This window comes from Podarcis muralis, chromosome 15 (assembly GCF_964188315.1).
Source record: "Podarcis muralis chromosome 15, rPodMur119.hap1.1, whole genome shotgun sequence".
Taxonomy (NCBI): domain Eukaryota; kingdom Metazoa; phylum Chordata; class Lepidosauria; order Squamata; family Lacertidae; genus Podarcis; species Podarcis muralis.
This window is the reverse complement of record NC_135669.1, coordinates 21,563,371-21,581,117: the sequence shown is the minus strand read 5'-3', so window position 1 is coordinate 21,581,117 and position 17,747 is coordinate 21,563,371. Positions and strand designations below refer to the sequence as shown.

The 17,747-nt window shown below is 48.7% G+C and overlaps 1 protein-coding gene across 5 annotated transcripts in view; it reads left to right on the top strand.

Annotated features, from left to right (window-relative positions):
• NECTIN1 (nectin cell adhesion molecule 1) overlaps positions 1-17,747 on the top strand; it is a 195,753-nt gene that overhangs the window by 115,263 nt on the left and 62,743 nt on the right. For all 5 annotated transcript variants that reach the window (XM_077919646.1, XM_077919645.1, XM_077919648.1 and 2 more), the window contains one exon: positions 1,209-1,360. In XM_077919646.1, coding sequence (XP_077775772.1) covers positions 1,209-1,360 — 152 coding nt within the window. The remainder of the gene's footprint in view (positions 1-1,208; positions 1,361-17,747) is intronic.

Here is a 17,747-nt window from a genome sequence, read left to right as displayed (position 1 = left end):
GGGGAAACCCAGCCAGATGGGTGGGGTACAAATAATAAATTATTATTATATTATTATTATTTTGCAGAATTCAAGCTATTGCCCTGAGTTCCCCCCCCCCACACACACACACCACCCAGCTCTCTTTTGAGATGTCCATGGCTTGGGAAAAGGCGTCAGGTGGAATATTTAGTGACACAGCATCTTTTTTTACCGCAAAGAATGTCCCAGATTTGATCCCCGGCACCTCCAGTTAAACGAATAAATCATCACAATAATTTTCTTAAAACCATTGCAAAAGTACAAAGAAGGAAAAAAACAGGCAGATGGTAAATGTGTCCTATAAAATGATCCACGGTGCCTTGACATAAATTGTCTCCTGACTCAAAGCTTCATTTGACAGGATTGTAGGTGGCCAAACTGGGAAAGACCTCTCTCTCTCTGGCACTCTCTCTCTCTCTCTCTCTCTCTCTCTCTCTCTCTCTCTTTCTTTCAGCACAGGAAACCTTATTGAGAGTCAGAACATTGTCTGATGTGTGGGATATTATTATTATTATTATTATTATTATTATTATTATTATTATTATTATTGCATCTAAGTCAGTGTTGTCTCCAGGGTTCCAGGTTCTGCAGCTCTTACCCCATGCCCCTATTGCTCCCAAAATCAAAACCCTGTTTGAAGATGGGGAGGGAGGGGTGCAGGTACAATTGTAAATTCACCTTTCATTTTTATCCCACCCTTCAAGGAACTCATGGTGATGTAGATAGTTCCCTCTCACCAAGTTTATCCTCACAACAACCCTGGTAGGTAGGCTAGGCCAAGAAAGGATGGCTAGGCCAAGGTCTGAGCTTTGTGGCTCAAACCCTACAGCTACTTGGTTGTCGTTCCACTACTCTGACCACAACCTGCTGCCATTACTTTTCAGGTATTATTCCCACACACACACACATGAGGGGCAGTCAGTGAACACTCCATGCAGTGGGCCTTATTGTATAAGGGCAGTTTTACATACCCTAAAGCAGAGAAGATGTTGGATTTGGGAGGTAGTAGGGAATGAAGGTTTTTGCAAGAAAATTGGGTTGTAGAACAGATGGACTTGAACCTGGACTAGGTGGGCTCAAACAGAGGGGCTTGGATAGTCCTATAACAGCTCCAGGGAATTAGCCAGGATTCACTGGCTACAGGAAAGAACTTTCTCCCTAACCGTTTGGCCTTCCTTTTGCGACAGACTGAACGGATCGCTTCCCGACAACGTGGAGGTTCAGAACAGCACATTGTTCTTCAAGGGGCCTGTCACCTACAGCCTGGCAGGGACGTACGTCTGCGAGGCCACCAACACCATCGGGACGCGGTCTGGCCAGGTGGAAGTTAACGTGACAGGTAGGAACCGCTCACCGGAAAGGCAGCCTCCGTTTGCTCAAAGTGCCCGCGTTGTGGGAGGGAAGTGTAAGCAAGCCACACACTGTTATTTTTCCCCTGCCTCGCTGTCGCTTGACAGATCTCCCACCTCCCACCCTTTCCTCTCAGGGCAGAACCAAGCTGGCGGGGGATCCCCGGTGCTTCTTTCGCCATGCTCAAAGAAGTGCGTCCCAAAGGAAAGCTGTCTTGCTGGAATCACTTGTTTCATCTCCTCTCTTTGCGCTTCCCCCTCCTTTTGTTCGCTGGTACTTTGTTCCCCCTTGTTTTCCTTTCTACGTCTGGTTCAAACAAAGCACGAGAGCATCAGAGCTGTGCTCTAAAGTGAAAGAGGCACAAAAGGAGATGTGACAAAGGGGTGGCAAAAAAAGAAAAGTGTCCCACTGAGGTTGCACTTATTTGCAAAGGACTAAGGAACAGAGGGCATCCACTATAGAAATTATCTTGTTTGGTCTCGGTAGGTTTGTTTTGGGGTTATTGGCGTGTGTGTGGATTTTTTCATTTTATTTTAAAGTTCTGAGCAAATTGTCTGTCCATGTTCCCTACCCAGCCCATTTTCTACTTTGTAACTTGTCTGCACTGTTTTTAAATAGTATTGCTCAAACAAGGTCCATGATGAGAAATCATAGAGATGAGCTTCAGAAGGAAGTGGGGAGACTGGCAGGCGAGGCATTGAGAAAGTGATGTCATATGACAATGTGAGAAGTTATGAGGGGAGGGGGGAATGCTGCAGAATAAGGGAAGATGTTGGGTTGGCCCAGAGGAAATGACGTCTGTTCTTGATGGTACTGCAAGGAGAGGAAATGACATCACACAGGAATAATCAACCAATGGCAGCATCTGCACCATAAAGGAATAGCTGGGTGATTGGAGAGTAAAGAAACACCATCTATTTCCAATGTCCTTCTGTTTGGTGGCAGAACAGGCTTTCAAAGGGTGAACAGAGCAGTGTGGTTTCCCATCTCCAAGGAATCCCAAAGATTATCCAGATTCCAGGCTTTCCTTTTGCTTCCCAGGCAGTCTGTCCTCTGGCTCATAATGATAAGCTATTATTATTATTATTATTATTATTATTATTATTATTATTATTATCATCATCATCATCATCATTATAAAAGACTATATTGTAAGACACATAGAGATATTTTTTGTTGGTTTTGAAGCCTCTAGCCTTGATTGGCTGAACTGCCCTGATGTCACAGAGCAGGAAGAAGGCTACCAGGTTGTAGTTGGTTGAGCTTCCGAAATGGGCAGGCCAAGCCTATAGACAGGGCTTTTTTCAGCTGGAACTCACTGAAACTCACTTCCAGCACCTCTCAGGTGGGTGCCATTGCTATTAAAAGAGAACAAGGGGGCATTTATGGCGAGCTCCAGCATCTCTTTCTTCTAGAAAAATAGCACTGCCTATCGAACAGAAGAATTAGGGGCTTAGGAAAGGAAGGCCAGCCTGAGACGTTGAAGTCGGCCAAGAGTTGCAAGTGGGAGTTGTCCAAAAGAAGTGAGAGAGAAAAGAGAGGGGGGTAGAAAGAAAACCTGAGGGGACAAGGAACAGAGAGGAGAAAGTAGCGCACAGCCAGGTGTTTGAGAGATGAGGAAGGCTGGACTTCACCTCTTGTTTTGAAATAGCCATGTGCAGTTTGCAGCAACAGCTCACTGAGCAGATTGGTCATCCCGTAGTCTCTGGTTTCCAATGGCCTTTGAGTCTTATCAATACCAGGGTGCTCAGCAATAAGGGCAAATACAAATTCTTCCAAGAAGAAGCTCCCCATTTGACATCCGTCCAAGACAAGTATGATCGTTTTGCAGAGGCTACATGGGGGAACTCTCTGCTGATGGGCCCATGGGGATTCTGCGAGATGGGGCATGTGGTGGGTGAAGAGAGAGAAGGCTGCTTTATTCCCCAGCAGAAATGACACAGAGCTTGCTTGACAACATGCCAAAAACTTCTGGGGCTGATGGCATGGGCGTAGCCAAGATTTTTGTTAGCAAATCAGCAAGAAGATGTTTCCTGGGGTTAGGGGAAAATTTAAGGTGGACTAGGCATCTAGGGTCAGCTCTGACAGTTCCTTCCATGTAGCATAAGCAAGGTTTTGGAGTCTCTCTCTGTTGCTTTTTTTAAAGTTTAGACCAGCCTTAGCCAACCTAGTGGCCTCCACATGTCCTTAGACTACAGCTTCCATCATCCCTGGCCAATTGGCCATTCTGGTTGAGGCTGATGGGAGTTGTAGTCCAAAGCTTCAGGTTGGGGAAGGGCATTTTGTTTTGCTTTTCAAAGACAAGGGAGACTGTGATACAGGTTTCCAAAACGCTGAATGAATTTGCTGGGGATGGGGAGAATTATTATGCATTTATCATAACACTGGGCTATTGAGGTCGGCCAAGGAAGCAGATGGGCAGTGGGCATTCTGTGTGGTGTAGGAAGTGAAAGCGCCAGGCTAGAACCTGTGAGGCAGCAGTTCAGAAACCCACTCGGCCATGAAGCTCACTGGAACCTTTATTCTAAATTCAAAATGCTGGTTCAGAACTGAGCCAGTGTGAAATTTATTATTTGCTTTCTTATATTCCTATCCCCCTTTTTTCCTCCATGAAGCTCAAGGTGGCATATGTGACTCTCCCCTCCCAGCTTTCTCCTCACAACAACCCTGTGAGGTAGGTTAACTGGGTCACCTATTGAGCTTTGTGGCTGAGCAGGACCACAAAATCTGACCTCCTGGGGTCCAGTTCAACACTCCAACCACTACTCCATGCTGTCTTCTCCAGTGGTTTGAGTGTCACAATAGGACCTGGGAGCCTCAGGTTCAAGTCCCCAAATGACCATGAACTTGCTGGGTGACCTTGGGCCAATCTCATGCTCTCACCCTGACCTACCTCACAGGGCTGTTGGTAGGATGAAAGTGAATGGGTGGGAGAACCATATTCACTGCCTTGAGCTCTGCAACATTGGTGTAATAATTAACAGGACAAATGAAGTGTTTCATGCCCCGTTTCAGCTACATGTTCTAGATGTGCAGTTAACTTCATGGGTAGCATCCCAAAGTGGTAAGGTAGACTATACCGTTTTTCAGACTTCAGGGGTACCATTCCTGAACTTTCCCTCCCATTAAAAAAAATTGCCTGCAAATAAACAAGAAATCTAACAAGTCGTGGCAGTTCCTCTCTCAGCCTTCTCCCTGCGGTACTAATTTTCAAGCTGCAAATTTTGTTGTTTTGTTTTTTAACGTTGGGGAGAACTCATAAATGTGCCCTCCCCACCCCTGTCCGCAGTCAGAATGAGCACAGTCCCTTCAAGACTCTTCCACCTCATCCGTCTCCCCTCTCAGAGCAAGCCACAGATGGTTTCTAAAGAGGATTAGACAAAGTTATGGCGGATTGGTCTATTGGTGGGGAAATCTAGCGTTACCCAGGTGGACTGCTTGGCCTTTTCCAGCAGCATGTCCCTACACTTAATTGGTTTAATTGGCAGACTAATTGGCAACAGCGGATTTTTAATCCGTGGGTTGGAAGTTAAGGAGACCTCCTTACTTATTTTTATTTATTTATTCCCCATGAAAAGGGTTGTTTTCGTTCCGATGCCGTCGCAGACGGCGCAAAAGTGCAGCAACTGTGTACAGCAACAAATAGCAGAAACAGTTTTTGTTGTTCTTCAGTTTCAGACCTTTTAAGTGCTCCTTTCAGTGGCGGGGCTTTCGCCTGTATGCAAATCCGCTGTGCGGTTTAATCGGTTGGTTAATGGATGCATCAGTTGAAAAGGCGGGTGATTAATCAATTAACGGCTCTCTTAAGCACGTTGACAGTCTTAATCGGAATAATTGTCGGTAAGGAATTGAGCAAAATGAAATGAAACAAAACGAGTAATAAGCAAAATGCCCCCCCCCCCCGCCAGTATGGATTTTGATGCCCTGAACAGGGAGGTGGCGGGCAGGCGGGCGGGGAGAGCCCAGGTGGCAAGTAAGGCGGCTGGTCAGGAGCTCCTGCCAGGAGATACCACGTTTGCTGGGATTAGCAGCTGTCTCATTAGACCAGGATACATAAAGCAAAATCCTTGTTAATCATTCATGGCCTCGGAATATGTTTATCCGGCTCTCCCCAAGGGCCGATTAGGCTAGCAATGGAGCAGACTCAGTCAGCCTCTCTGAGGCTATTACAGGTAGATTTGTTTGGGGCTTGCGGGCAATTTAGGCATCATTGGCAGAAACCTCTTTTCTCCCCCAAGAACAGCTTGCCGCACATTCAGCTCGAACCACCAAGCAGCCAGACAGTCCCCAGGGGCAGAGGCGACCCTCACAGGCTGATCTGATATCGCCATGGCCGTTCATGGCTCATGCAGTCATTATTTGCTTTTGTTCTGCTCTGATCAAAGAGGTTACGTAGGTTTCGGGAGGGCTCCAGAACCTGCGCAACCTGTTCTGCTCAGGAATTATGAAAAAGGCGGGCGGTGGAATTAATGTGCATGAGTGCAATGTCTATCATTTTGTTCCTTTACTTCCTCAGATATTCAGCCTTCCCAAATACACCTACTGTATTTTTTGCTCTATACGACTCACTTTTTCCCTCCTAAAAAGTAAGGGGAAGTGTGTGTGCGTCTTATGGAGCGAATGCAGGCTGCGCAGCTATCCCAAAAGCCAGAACAGCAAGAGGGATTGCTGCTTTCACTGCGCAGTGATCCCTCTTGCTGTTCTGGCTTCTGAGATTCAGAATATTTATTTTCTTGTTTTCCTCCTCCAAAAACTAGGTGCGTCTTGTGGTCTGGTGCGTCTTATAGAGCGAAAAATACAGTATTTGGGACAGTTGTCTGCCAGACTGATTTATTTATTTTCTTGCAAGGGATCTGAATCATTCTCGTATCACACGCCATCATCAACATTCTGCTTTTCTATCATAAAGTTCCCAGAGTGGGTTCTACAAGAGAAGGAAAATAGGAATTTCATAGAGAATAAACACTTAGGATTGGCTATGGAAGGCAGCAGCTGAAACCATGTTTTGCAGAACTGCATGCAACCCTTAACCTGGAGGGGGGAATTGAGTGGGGCACAAGTGCTGCTCTGAATGGGGCAGACAGTCCCACTGCAAAGGCCCGTAGAAGGCTCCCCAAGTCTCCATTTACTGTCGGCCCTCCTGAAATAGGATGTTCCAGGGGTGGTTTGGAGGTAGATTTGAATCTGCGAGACCCCAAGCCTCCTTGTTCCACTAAAAGGTAAAGGTAACGGTACCCCTGCCCGTATGGGCCAGTCTTGACAGACTCTAGGGTTGTGCGCCCATCTCACTCTATAGGCCGGGGGCCAGCGCTGTCCGGAGACACTTCCGGGTCACGTGACCAGCGTGACATTGCTGCTCTGGCGAGCCAGAGCCATACACGGAAACGCTGTTTCCCTATTTATCTACTTGCACCCGGGGGTGCTTTCGAACTGCTAGGTTGGCAGGCGCTGGGACCGAGCAACAGGAGCGCACCCTGCCGCAGGGATTCGAACCGCCGACCTTTCGATCAGCAAGCCCTAGGCACTGAGGCTTTTACCCACAGCGCCACCCGCGTCCCCCTTGTTCCACTAAGGGGCCCTAAGATTGTGCCAAGATGGAGCTAGCGTCATTCATTCCCCCACCAGCATTCCTAATTGGTTTCAAGGAGGGGTTGTTCTCAAGAAATCCTTGCCCACCCTAGTTCCCCCCAGGCTCTTTTGAACTACCATCAGCCCCAGCCAACACAGCCATGCCCCCCTCTGCCCCAGACACATACATCTGGGCCAGGCAGAGGCTGATGAGAGTCATAGCCCCCAACGTCCGATGGCTGGTGAAGGTTACTGTAAACTGTCTATTGCAGATGTGATCCACGGTGGCACATAGCATGCACAATTGACTCGATGTTGCAAAGCCTTGCACATCAAGCCTCTGTGCTTTTTATTAACTCCGATCCGGCCATAATGTTCTGAAACCTGCTGCCTCTTTGGCAGCGTCGACAAATGCGTGGTTTTTTGAATCAAGAGCTAGAAGACATGGATCATCATGTTATTTATTACTTGGTTATTTCTTGAATTCCAAAGGAGCCCAGGGCAGCAAACATATCTGCAATAAAACACAAATAAAGGGAAAGGGAAGAAATATGTTTAAGACATTTTAAAACATCTAAAAAGGCTAAAACGCAATAAATCATGTGTCTGGATAGGACTGCAGAAACAGAAAAGAATTCAGTAAGTGTCAGAATTTCATTACTACTATTATTATTAATTTTCTATAGCGCCTTCATCTGATGATGATAGGGCAGTTTAGAATGATGGCGGCTGCCTAACATCAAAAGGCAAGGAGTTCCAAAGGACATGTGCTGCCACGGTAAAAGTGTGCCTTCTTACAAACTCAGAATGTCTATTGTGTGGCCCTTGCAGAAGTTCCCTGTAGATCAAATTGATCAAATAGGCATATACAGTGGTACCTTGGGCTACAGACGCTTCAGGTTACAGACACTTCAGGTTACAGATGCTTCAGGTTACAGACACTTCATGTTACAGATGCTTCAGGTTACAAACTCCGCTAACCCAGAAATAGTACCTCGGGTTAAGAACTTTGCTTCAGGATGAGAACACAAATCATGTGGCAGCGGCGCGGCAGCAGCGGGAGGCCCCATTAGCTAAAGTGGTACCTCAGGTTAACAACAGTTTCAGGTTAAGAACAGACCCCAGGAATGAATTAAGTTCTTAACCCGAGGTACAGATTAAGGCGGTCCCTTAAGTAAACTTGTCCCGAGCTCTTAAGGGTTTTCCATACCAATAGCAAGACCTTGAACTCACTGTGTTTCAAACTAAAATGATATTTATTACACTGCCTTGAAATTCCCAGCAAATAGTCATCTATGCAAAACCACAGATGATCCCAGATCGAAGAGCGCTCGGAGAAGGCTGTCTCGGGAGTTTTCGTGCTTGCAATTGATCATAAACAAACACAGTTTCCCACAATGCTCTTCCGCCCTGCAGATTCTCACCCTGCCTTGGGAAGGAAGGAGTGTGTGTGTGTGTGTGTGTGTGTGTGTGTGTGTGTGCCTGCCTGCCTGCCTGCCTGCCCGCCTGCCTGGGCCAACCCCCTGATGATGAGCTCCCAGCACTGGCTGCAAGCTGGCATTAAGAGTTACAGCACATTAAAAAGATGGATAAGTGGAAGTTTAATATTTTATTCCCACAATCTGTTCACGTAATAGCTTTCTTGGCGTTGCAGGACATTTGTCAGCCGAGGTGAATCCAGGCTGCAAGACGTGCAACTTCATTACGGCTGGCTTGCTTGTGTGTTTGGGGGTGCGGAACGAGGAGGCTCTCCAGGAGAGGCTTAGCGGCACCCACATGTGTCTTTGGAGGGGCTTCCCAAGGATTTGCATGTCGCCCTGCAGGGGAGCACGCTCCACCAAGCATCTGCGGGCGCAGAAGCGCAGGCATGCACAGGGAAGCTTCACGCACGGGCGCACAGATGCAGAATCAGCCAGAGCTACGCAGTTGGAAACGAGGCAGGATCTTCCTCTGCTGCAGTCGCGCGCGCACCCAGACGTTCAGTTACTCATGTTTCCTCACAGCCCTGTGCAGTAATAAGAATGGAAAATGAGCGCATTGGATCAGGCCAATGAGTCCAGGATCTTCGTCTCACAGTGGCCAGCCAAATGCTTGTGGAAAACCCATAGACAGGACCCGAGCAGATGGGCACCAACTTCACCAGCTCCCTTCAGCCTCCCCCCAATAAAATATTTGAGGAGGCCCCCCCAAATTGATAGGCATTGCCATTTCACTCATTGTCCCAGGGCAGGTTACAGCAATTAAAATGCAATATTTAAGAGCAGTTGAAAACACTATGGGTCCTAAAAATATGCCCAAGCAGGCAAGTGCATATTTTTGCAGCCAGCCTTCATTTATTTATTTTATTTGGGGGGGGGCAACCAGATGCCCAGAAAATTGGGCTTGGGGGGAGTTCGGTTCAAGTCCCATTTTAGCTGTAAGGATTCAGAGTAGCCCTGGACCAGTCGTCATTTCTGAGGCCAGTCCACCTCACAAAGCTGTTTTTTGGGGGGAAAGTTGGTGTGAGAGGGGAATAAACTTTCAGCAGCCCTAGGTACCTCCGTTGCTAGCGTCGGGTACAGGGCTTATCTGACACCCACACACCCAATATTTTATTAAAGTTGGTGCCCATTCCTGAATGCAACAGCACTCTCCCCTGTGGCTTTTAATTGCATTTAGTTGATTGGCAGTTTAATGCTTACACGCGATTTGGCTGTGGAGTTTTCTCTGAGACACTTTTGGTTCTCGTTCATTGTGCGAGGAGGAAAAGGAAAGGAAATTGCAGGAAAACGATGGTGCAGTTTCATTCCAGTGACAAGCAAGAGGCTTTACTTCTGAAAGCTCACAGCAGGCTTCCCCAACCTGGTGCCCTCCAGACATTTTGGACTACAGCACCCCAACAGCTGCGCTGGAGAGTTGTAGTTCATCGTGCCTGGTTGTGAGAGGCTTCAGAAAGTTATCTTGCACGAACCACGGCAACCTCCTGACTAGAGGTTTCAGTGACACTCGCATTTGTTTTGAAATGAAAATGGATTCTTGGGTTTTTAACCAGAAATCAAACAGGGATGTGCATATCTTTAATCAGACGACAGCTTTAAAGGAGGGCATGTAGGAGACAATGATTGTTGGTGATGAATTAAGCAAGCAAGCAATAGAGAATGAAAAGCGTTCCGGCATTGATGGAGACATCTCTAGATTCAAAGTCAACAATTGGGGGAAATGGGAAGAGGAGAGGGGAGATACGAGGAACTGTGAGAAGGTGCCACTTTCAAATCTCTTATTACCTGTCCCTTTGGGCCCAACTTGAAGGAAAGCAACACATTTCAAATAGGTAAATGGACAAGTAAATCGCACGGTAGCAGAGCACCATCCCAGGCACCCCCCATTCAGGAGTGAAACTCGACTGCTTTGAAACCTGGCCTCCTAGTCTGCAGGGCGGGGAGGGGCAGGATGCCAGCCCCCACCTCAGTCCCCCGCCAGGAAGTGCTTGATTGACAAGCAGTAGGTGACCCTGCAGAAAGATTAAATCCTAAGACCCGTCTGGCATCTGTCCCGAAACCTATCGCAGGAGCCTGGAAAGCCGACGGCAGCTGCTGAACCTCTGGGCGAGTCCCCAGTGGTTTCAGAAAGGGACATTGCACACAAACCTACCCTTTCTCTCTTCTTTGGCACAATACCCTACCATAGGGTAGAAAAGGCAGTTTCCTTCTATTATCGGACGAGCCTGCTGGATCAGTCCAATTGAATTGTAGAGTTGGAAAGGAAGCCCCAGGGTCATCTAGTCCAACCCCTTGCAATGCAGGAATCTCAACTCAAGCATCCATGACTGATGGCCAGCCAGCCAGCATCCTTGTTCTCACAGTGGCCAACCAGGTAGAGAACTCTTCCGCATTATTTCCTCTAAACATGGAAGCAGAGCCCAGAGCCATTGTGGCTAGTAGCCATTGAGAGATCTCTCCTCCATAAATTTGTCTAATCCCTGCCTCCTGCGGGAGTGAGTTCCATAGTTCTTGCAGAAGAAGGACTTTCGTTGTCCTGAACCTTCCAGTGGTTTGGTGTGCCAGAAGGCTGGGAAGGGGCAATAGCTGGGTGATACAGCACCTGCCTTGCCTTGCCTTGCCTTGCCTTGCCTTGCCTTGCCTTGCCTTGCCTTGCCTTGCCTTGCCTTGCCTTGCCTTGCCTTGCCTTGCCTTGCCTTGCCTTGCCTTGCCTGCAAAAGACTCCAGGTTGAAACCTTAATGGCATCACCACAGGGGAGATGAAAAGGATTCCCTGTCTGAAACCTCAGCAGAGTCACTTCCAGTCTGTGTAGACAAAACTGAGATCAATGGTCTTGACTCAGCATAAGCCCACTGACTATGCCCCTATGGGCTGGGTAGCCACAAGCCACAAATCCAGTCCAGAGTTTCATTGAAGCTTGTCTCCACCCACTTTTAGAATCATATCCTGATGAGCGTCATAGTGGAGAAGGGATCCATGCTTAGCCCATGCCCTAAACACTCCACTCCAGGCTTTGCAACTTGCTGCAGGAAGAGGTGGTAGAATTAAGGTAGTGTCATGTAGCTTTCCCCAACCCTCCAGAGGGTGCTGAACTACAACTCTCATCATGCCTGGCCATTGGGGAAGGCTAGAATAGCAGCTGGATGTAAAGATAAAGTTAAAGGGACCCCTGACCATTAGGTCCAGTCGCAGACGCCTCTGGGTCTGCGGCGCTCATCTCGCTCTATAGGCCAAGGGAGCTGGCGTACAGCTTCTGAGTCATGTGGCCAGCATGACTAAGCCACTTCTGGCAAACCAGAGCAGCTCATGGAAACGCCATTTACCTTCCCGCCGGAGCGGTACCTATTTATCTACTTGCACTTTTGTGCTTTCGAACTGCTAGGTTGGCAGGAGCAGGGACCGAGCAACGGGAGCTCACCCCATCGCAGGGATTCGAACCGCCGGCTTTCTGATCTGCAAGCCCTAGGCTCTGTGGTTTAAGCCACAGCACCACCCGCGTCCCGCAGATGGATGTACTGGTAGCCAAAAGGGGTAGCCAGGAGCAGGGACCGAGCAACGGGAGCTCACCCCATCGCAGGGATTCGAACCGCCGGCTTTCTGATCTGCAAGCCCTAGGCTCTGTGGTTTAAGCCACAGCACCACCCGCGTCCCGCAGATGGATGTACTGGTAGCCAAAAGGGAACTCTGGCATTTGTATGTAATATGGTTGAAAGAGGGATGGGAGAATGAGGAGCTTTTACCATTGAAAAGCTCAGGACGTGTGACTGCAAAGTTCTAATGAGAGAAGCAGCCCCTGAGATTCTGTGGCAGAAAGGGAATCTAGAAACTTGACAAATGAAAGGTCTCCCTCCAACCTCTGTTGCGTGCTGGAAAACGACGGCATGGCATGCCTCCGCGAATAATCAGTGTGAGAGTTATTAATTTGGTGTGCTGTGTTTCCATCTTTGTGGGAAGAGAGGGGAGGCCCTCTCTGGGCATCTTTTGCTGCCATGGCCCCTCCAGCTGTCTGTCAGCAACAGGTGGGACCCACTCAGTGCCAGCCTTTCCTGGAAAGGATCCTACAAACCTCCTTGCCCAGGAGAGGAGAATCCCCGACTCCCGTGCAGGCCCCTGTTCGCACTCATCGCTCTTTCCTAAATAAGTCCCCCATTGTCTTTCCCTTTGGCGGGATCAAAGAAACGCAGCAGCCTCGGCCCCGTTCCAGAGCGAAACCCAAAGCGATCCCTCTATTCTCTTTGCTTCCAGCTGCTGCCCCAGGAGATAGAGCCATTGGCAGCAGGACAGGAAGCCTTGCCTGAATGCAACAGCTGTCAGAGCAAAACGAGGAGGGGGTGGAATCCGAGGTAGCCGCTTTTCATGCCCCTGCCCGCTGTTTTAATGGGGGGGGAGGACAAAAGAGGTTTATACGCCACCAAAGGGGGAGGAGAAGTGTGATGGATTCTCTTTAAACCGCTCCCCACCCTCTGCCTGCTTCCTATGTCATGGCAGGGCTTTAATCCTCTCCAGATTGTTTTCCTCCTAATGGGGTTTTCAGATGCAGCAACAGACTCCCACCCCCAGTGCAGATTTGCAGCGAGACTGGGCCCCTTGGAGGCAAGGGGTGTCCCCAGGATTTCTGAGGCTGGCACAACCCTTTTGCAAGGGCCTGTCCGAGCCATTTCGGTGCCAGAGATGGGGAGCCCCAACAGCAGACCTGCACACCCATTCATTGGCTTGGGGGCCCAATGCACCAGGAAGCGAATGATCCTGCAGAGTGGGCTAAAGGGCTGAATGGTCAGACAACAGTCTTGGGTAGCTTCTTAGATTTAGACATCACCAGTGGAAAGAGAGAGCTCAGGTCTTTTTTGCAGGCTTCCCAAAGGCATCTGGTTGGAGAGCAAGATGCTGGACTCGAACATAAGAAGAGTTTTTCTGGATCAGGCGAGTGGCCCATCTAGTCCAGGATGTCGGGCTTTGGCCAGTTATATTCTGCAGCGGCGCAGGCCTGCGGTGTGTGTTTTCTGCCGCTGTGCAATGTGCGAAACGAACCACACAGGACAGACGGTGCAGGCGAGACGCCTGAGTGAGGGAATCTGGAATGATCCCTGCGGAAAGGATAAGTTATTCATCAACAGCAGAGGTCAACTTTGGGCCAGCAGAGCTGGGTGGAAAGATGACACTGATGTGGGATTGGGGGTGGGAGTGGTGGGGGAGTCAAAAGCTTGTATGCCACTGTGTTCTCTTCATAGTTGACCCATTGAAATTAATGAACCTTAGTTAGATACAACCAGGGCTTTCTTTCGGCCAGAAATCGACGAAGCTCAGTTCTGGCACCTCTGAAGTGAAGGCATTCATGGTGAGTTCCGGCAACTCTTCAACTTCACCCATCAACTTCAGTGGGTCTTCTCTGAGTAGAACTAGCATTGGATGCAACCCTGAATCTTTTGTCTTTTGGTGGACCTGGCTGAGAAAAAGCCAGTTAGGAAGAGCTGAGGTCCCAGGTAATTTTGGAGCAAGCAAACAGAGGTCATAGTCCAATGGGGTTGCAGGTGAGAATGCTCCTAATTCTAGAGTTAGATGTAATCTGGCCTTCAAGAAGAGGCAATGTTGTGTAGTGCAGCATTCAAAGTGTTGGACTATGACAGGAGTGGAGAACCTCAGGCTGTCTTCCTTGCCTCTGGATTTTGCGTGGCTGAAATGGAGCCTGTTGCAGAAAGTTAAGAGTCACGGACATAGCTCTGCCCACTTTTGGCCTTGCCTCCACACGCTGTTGCCTCTGTCCCCACTTGCTGCTAGAAGGCATGCAGGCCTCAGGCTGGAAGAAGAAAAAGGCTCCCCATCACTGTTTGGCAGGGGACATATCATTGCAATTCCACGTGTTTTCCCAACCCTGTTGCAACCTGGCATCTCACTGAGGTTTCTGAACATCTCCTTGCAGTCAGAGAATGTGAAATGTTCCTAGTATGACTGGCTTGGGAGAGGGAAGGTTGGGATACAGGCTGAGGATGTTTTGAGCTTAAAGGGGATCCCAACGGTTTGGGATGACTGTTTGTAGAGGATCTCCCTGTCCTTGGGGGATCTCACAGGAAGCAACCCTGGGTTGGGGCTTGGTTCTTGAACAGAAAGGGAGGAAGGAAGGCGTCGTCCGCAAAGGATGTTTGCAGAGGGCAAAGGGGGCTGCAAGGAATCTCAAAATGCTCTTGAAAGTCGCCTCCCCACCAAGAATCTGGGGCGCAGAGCTGGTCTCTACCGCCACCAAGTGGCGGTGTCGTGAACGTTCCTTTTCATTATCCCTTCCATAAGATGGTTGTCCCTTTCTCTCAAAAAAACAAACAAACCCCTTCCCTTCCCTTCTTTTCTACTTCTAGTTCCCCTTTTGCTCTTCCTCCTACTCTGATTGGTGTTTCCCCCACAAAACTGGGTTTCCTGGGCTTGTAGCCAACTCGGTTCCACTTGGAGAAAACCCATTGAAATGAACTACTCTAATGTAGTCAAGGGCCCTACTCTGAGTAGGACTAGCCCTGGATTGAACCCACGCTCTCCCAAAGTCATTGAACAGTGAGCTGTGCGAGGTTGCCAAATTTCTAACCAGCCGCTGCTCCTCTGCCCCTAAGCGGAACCCTACCTTGAGTGCAACACCACCCAGGCATTTAGCAGGCAAGGCTTTCTCTGCGATAGGAAAGGAATAGGAAACATCCCTGTGTGTCAAGCCTTGTGTTTCAAGCCCAGTAAAAGAGAAAAAGTCAACTTGGAGGCAAAGGATAAATTTTTGGGGGGTGGGGAGCAGGGAAGCTTTGAGAGAAGCAGAGAGGCTGGATGCAAATGCTGGAAACTATAATCTCTCTCTCCCCACCCCCACCCCTCCGGCACACCCCTAACCACAATTCACCTTGCAGGCGGCATTGGGGAAGGAGAGATCTGTGGAAGTGTCATGGCAACAGGGTGTCACAGGGGCGGGCACACAAGTGCCGGGGGATTGTGTGAAAACAAACGGCATCTTGCTATTTTGCTACTGAATTGTTAATAATGGGAAGTGTGGCATGGCGGCGGGGGGGTGATGGGTGAGCTTGGAGTCTGAGCCCAGAGTTGCAGTCTCCTCTGGAATTGAGAGACAGGCAGAGAAAGAGGGTGAAGATCTCTCCTCTCCCTGCTGTTTTGCTCACCCCACAGGTTGAAAGTGAGGAACCTAGGGAGCTGCCTTATACCATTCACGCCATTGGTGCATCTAGTACTGTCTACTCTGACTGGCAGAAGCTCTCCAGGGTTTCAGGCCTGGATCTTTGCCCCAGCCCTACCTGGAGACGCAAGGGATCGAACCTGGAACCTTCTGCATGCAAGGCAGACTGCTGTACCACTAAGCTATGGTCCTTGTTCGCGTTGTGCAGGTCTGCCCTGGTGGGAGATGGGCTCCTTTGCTCGGTCCCTGGCAGCACCCTCCTTACAACTGCAATGGAAAGCTTACTCGGTCCTTTGGAGTGCTCTGTTTGGGGGGATCCACCCTCTCCCCACAAATGTTCCCTGTCTAGGGCTCTTGGGAGTGCAGGACTGAATTTGCTACGCCCAACTCACATGGTGCAATAGAGAGGAGAGAGGACTTCTGAGCAGATTGCAGAGTCCACCAACGAGCAATCGCAGCCCCATGTGGTGGGATCTGGAGGGCAAGGTTTCTAGACTGGAACATGCAGTGAAAACAACTTGATATTTTTTGGGGGGGAGATGAGAAAATATACTGGTGGGGTTGACAGATGCAGGTGAGCCTAGGGTTTGTGGGGAGGGGGTGGGGAGGCTTTTCAGCTGTAGCGTTCTGCCGTTCATCTTAAATTTGGATACACCAAACAAGATACAATGGTCCCCCTCTCTCTGTCCTTCCTTCGTTCTTTCTTTCCTTCTTTCTCTCTCTTTCCATACAGCATTTGCTTGGGCTAATATGCAGCAACGATAATGCCTTTGGCTCAAAGCCAGGCGTCTAACCCCAACTTCACCCCCGCCCTGTTCTGAGTTCTTGCATAACCTTGGCCGGTCTACCTTCTCGCACTCATTTTTCCATTTCGTGGAGGAAGAAAAAAAATACTTCCTCTATTGTGAAGAGAGAGAAGATGGGATGGGAATTGGTGCTTCGGTGTGAAATGGATGACGTCGTGTGCCGTGGAGGTTTGTAAGTTTGCAAGCAGTGGGAGAGGGTTGCTGGTAGGAAACCATTCCCTTCCCTCCGGAAGAACTCAGGGTCAACATAGTGAAACTGGCAGGGCATAAATTTGTGAGAAGCCCCTGCTTCTCATGAGGTGTCATTAACTTAGGGAGTTTGCTCTCCCCCACTCCAGCCTGGATGCAAAGGTGACCACTGTCTTGGCACCAATGGTTTTGGCCAGTCAACTCCATGGAGGGATGTAGGACTCGGCAGCAAAAAAATTAAGCCTCCATATACACACACAGTCTACCCCTGAGTGCCAGATTTTACAAAATCAGTAAATAAAAAGGTGTAAGCAAAACATGGATAACTCATACAGGTTGAGGGGCTTTCTCTCTGGGTGCAGATATGGGGTTAACTTGGTGCAGATTGTCATTATTTAAATAAATGCAACACATCCCTGCTGAATACAGCAGGTGCCCTGGTGGAACTTCCTTTCAGAGCTGGTTTAATGGATTGCATCACATTAATATTTTCCAAAGCCTCTCGCAAATTTTTAGGACGAGCTAGGAGAGGACATAATACCACACCCTACCACTTGGGTGTCTGGCTCACACAATCTCTCTTCCCCAATTTTCAAAGAGGAATAATGGCATGATTTGGACATCTGTGGGGCAAAGCCACATCTAATGAAATGTTGCCTTTCTGTGAAAGAATGGGGGGGGTCTCTTTGGGGGGAAGAGTGTAGTGGGAGAGGGTCCTCTCTTTTCACCTTTTCAGGTGTGCCTGCTGTTTATCCCTGAAAAGCTCACACACAGGGGTCTTATTCCAGGCAAGCTCTAGAGACCAGAGCTGATTCCCAAGTTGGGTGCCCATTGAGCTGAAGCAAATAGTCACAGATAGGAATCCACCCACCCACCCAAAACCAAAATGGACAACATGTCGGAATTTGCCGTTTTGCAAATAGCTGCTCTTCTTTGAAAGATTTTTTTAAATAATAATAATAAAAATACCAATAACCTTACTGTTTTATTCTCTTTGTAAACTGCTTTGAGGTTTTCTTCAACCCAGCGGTATATAAATTTTAAATGCATAAACTGCCTGCAAAATTGCAAACTCGAAGCAAGAATCATTCAAAGTTGCATTGCAAATAGGACGCTGCGTTTTTAGGACTCGGCGGCTTCTACCCACCTGCCTCGATTTTTCATGGGATCTTAACATC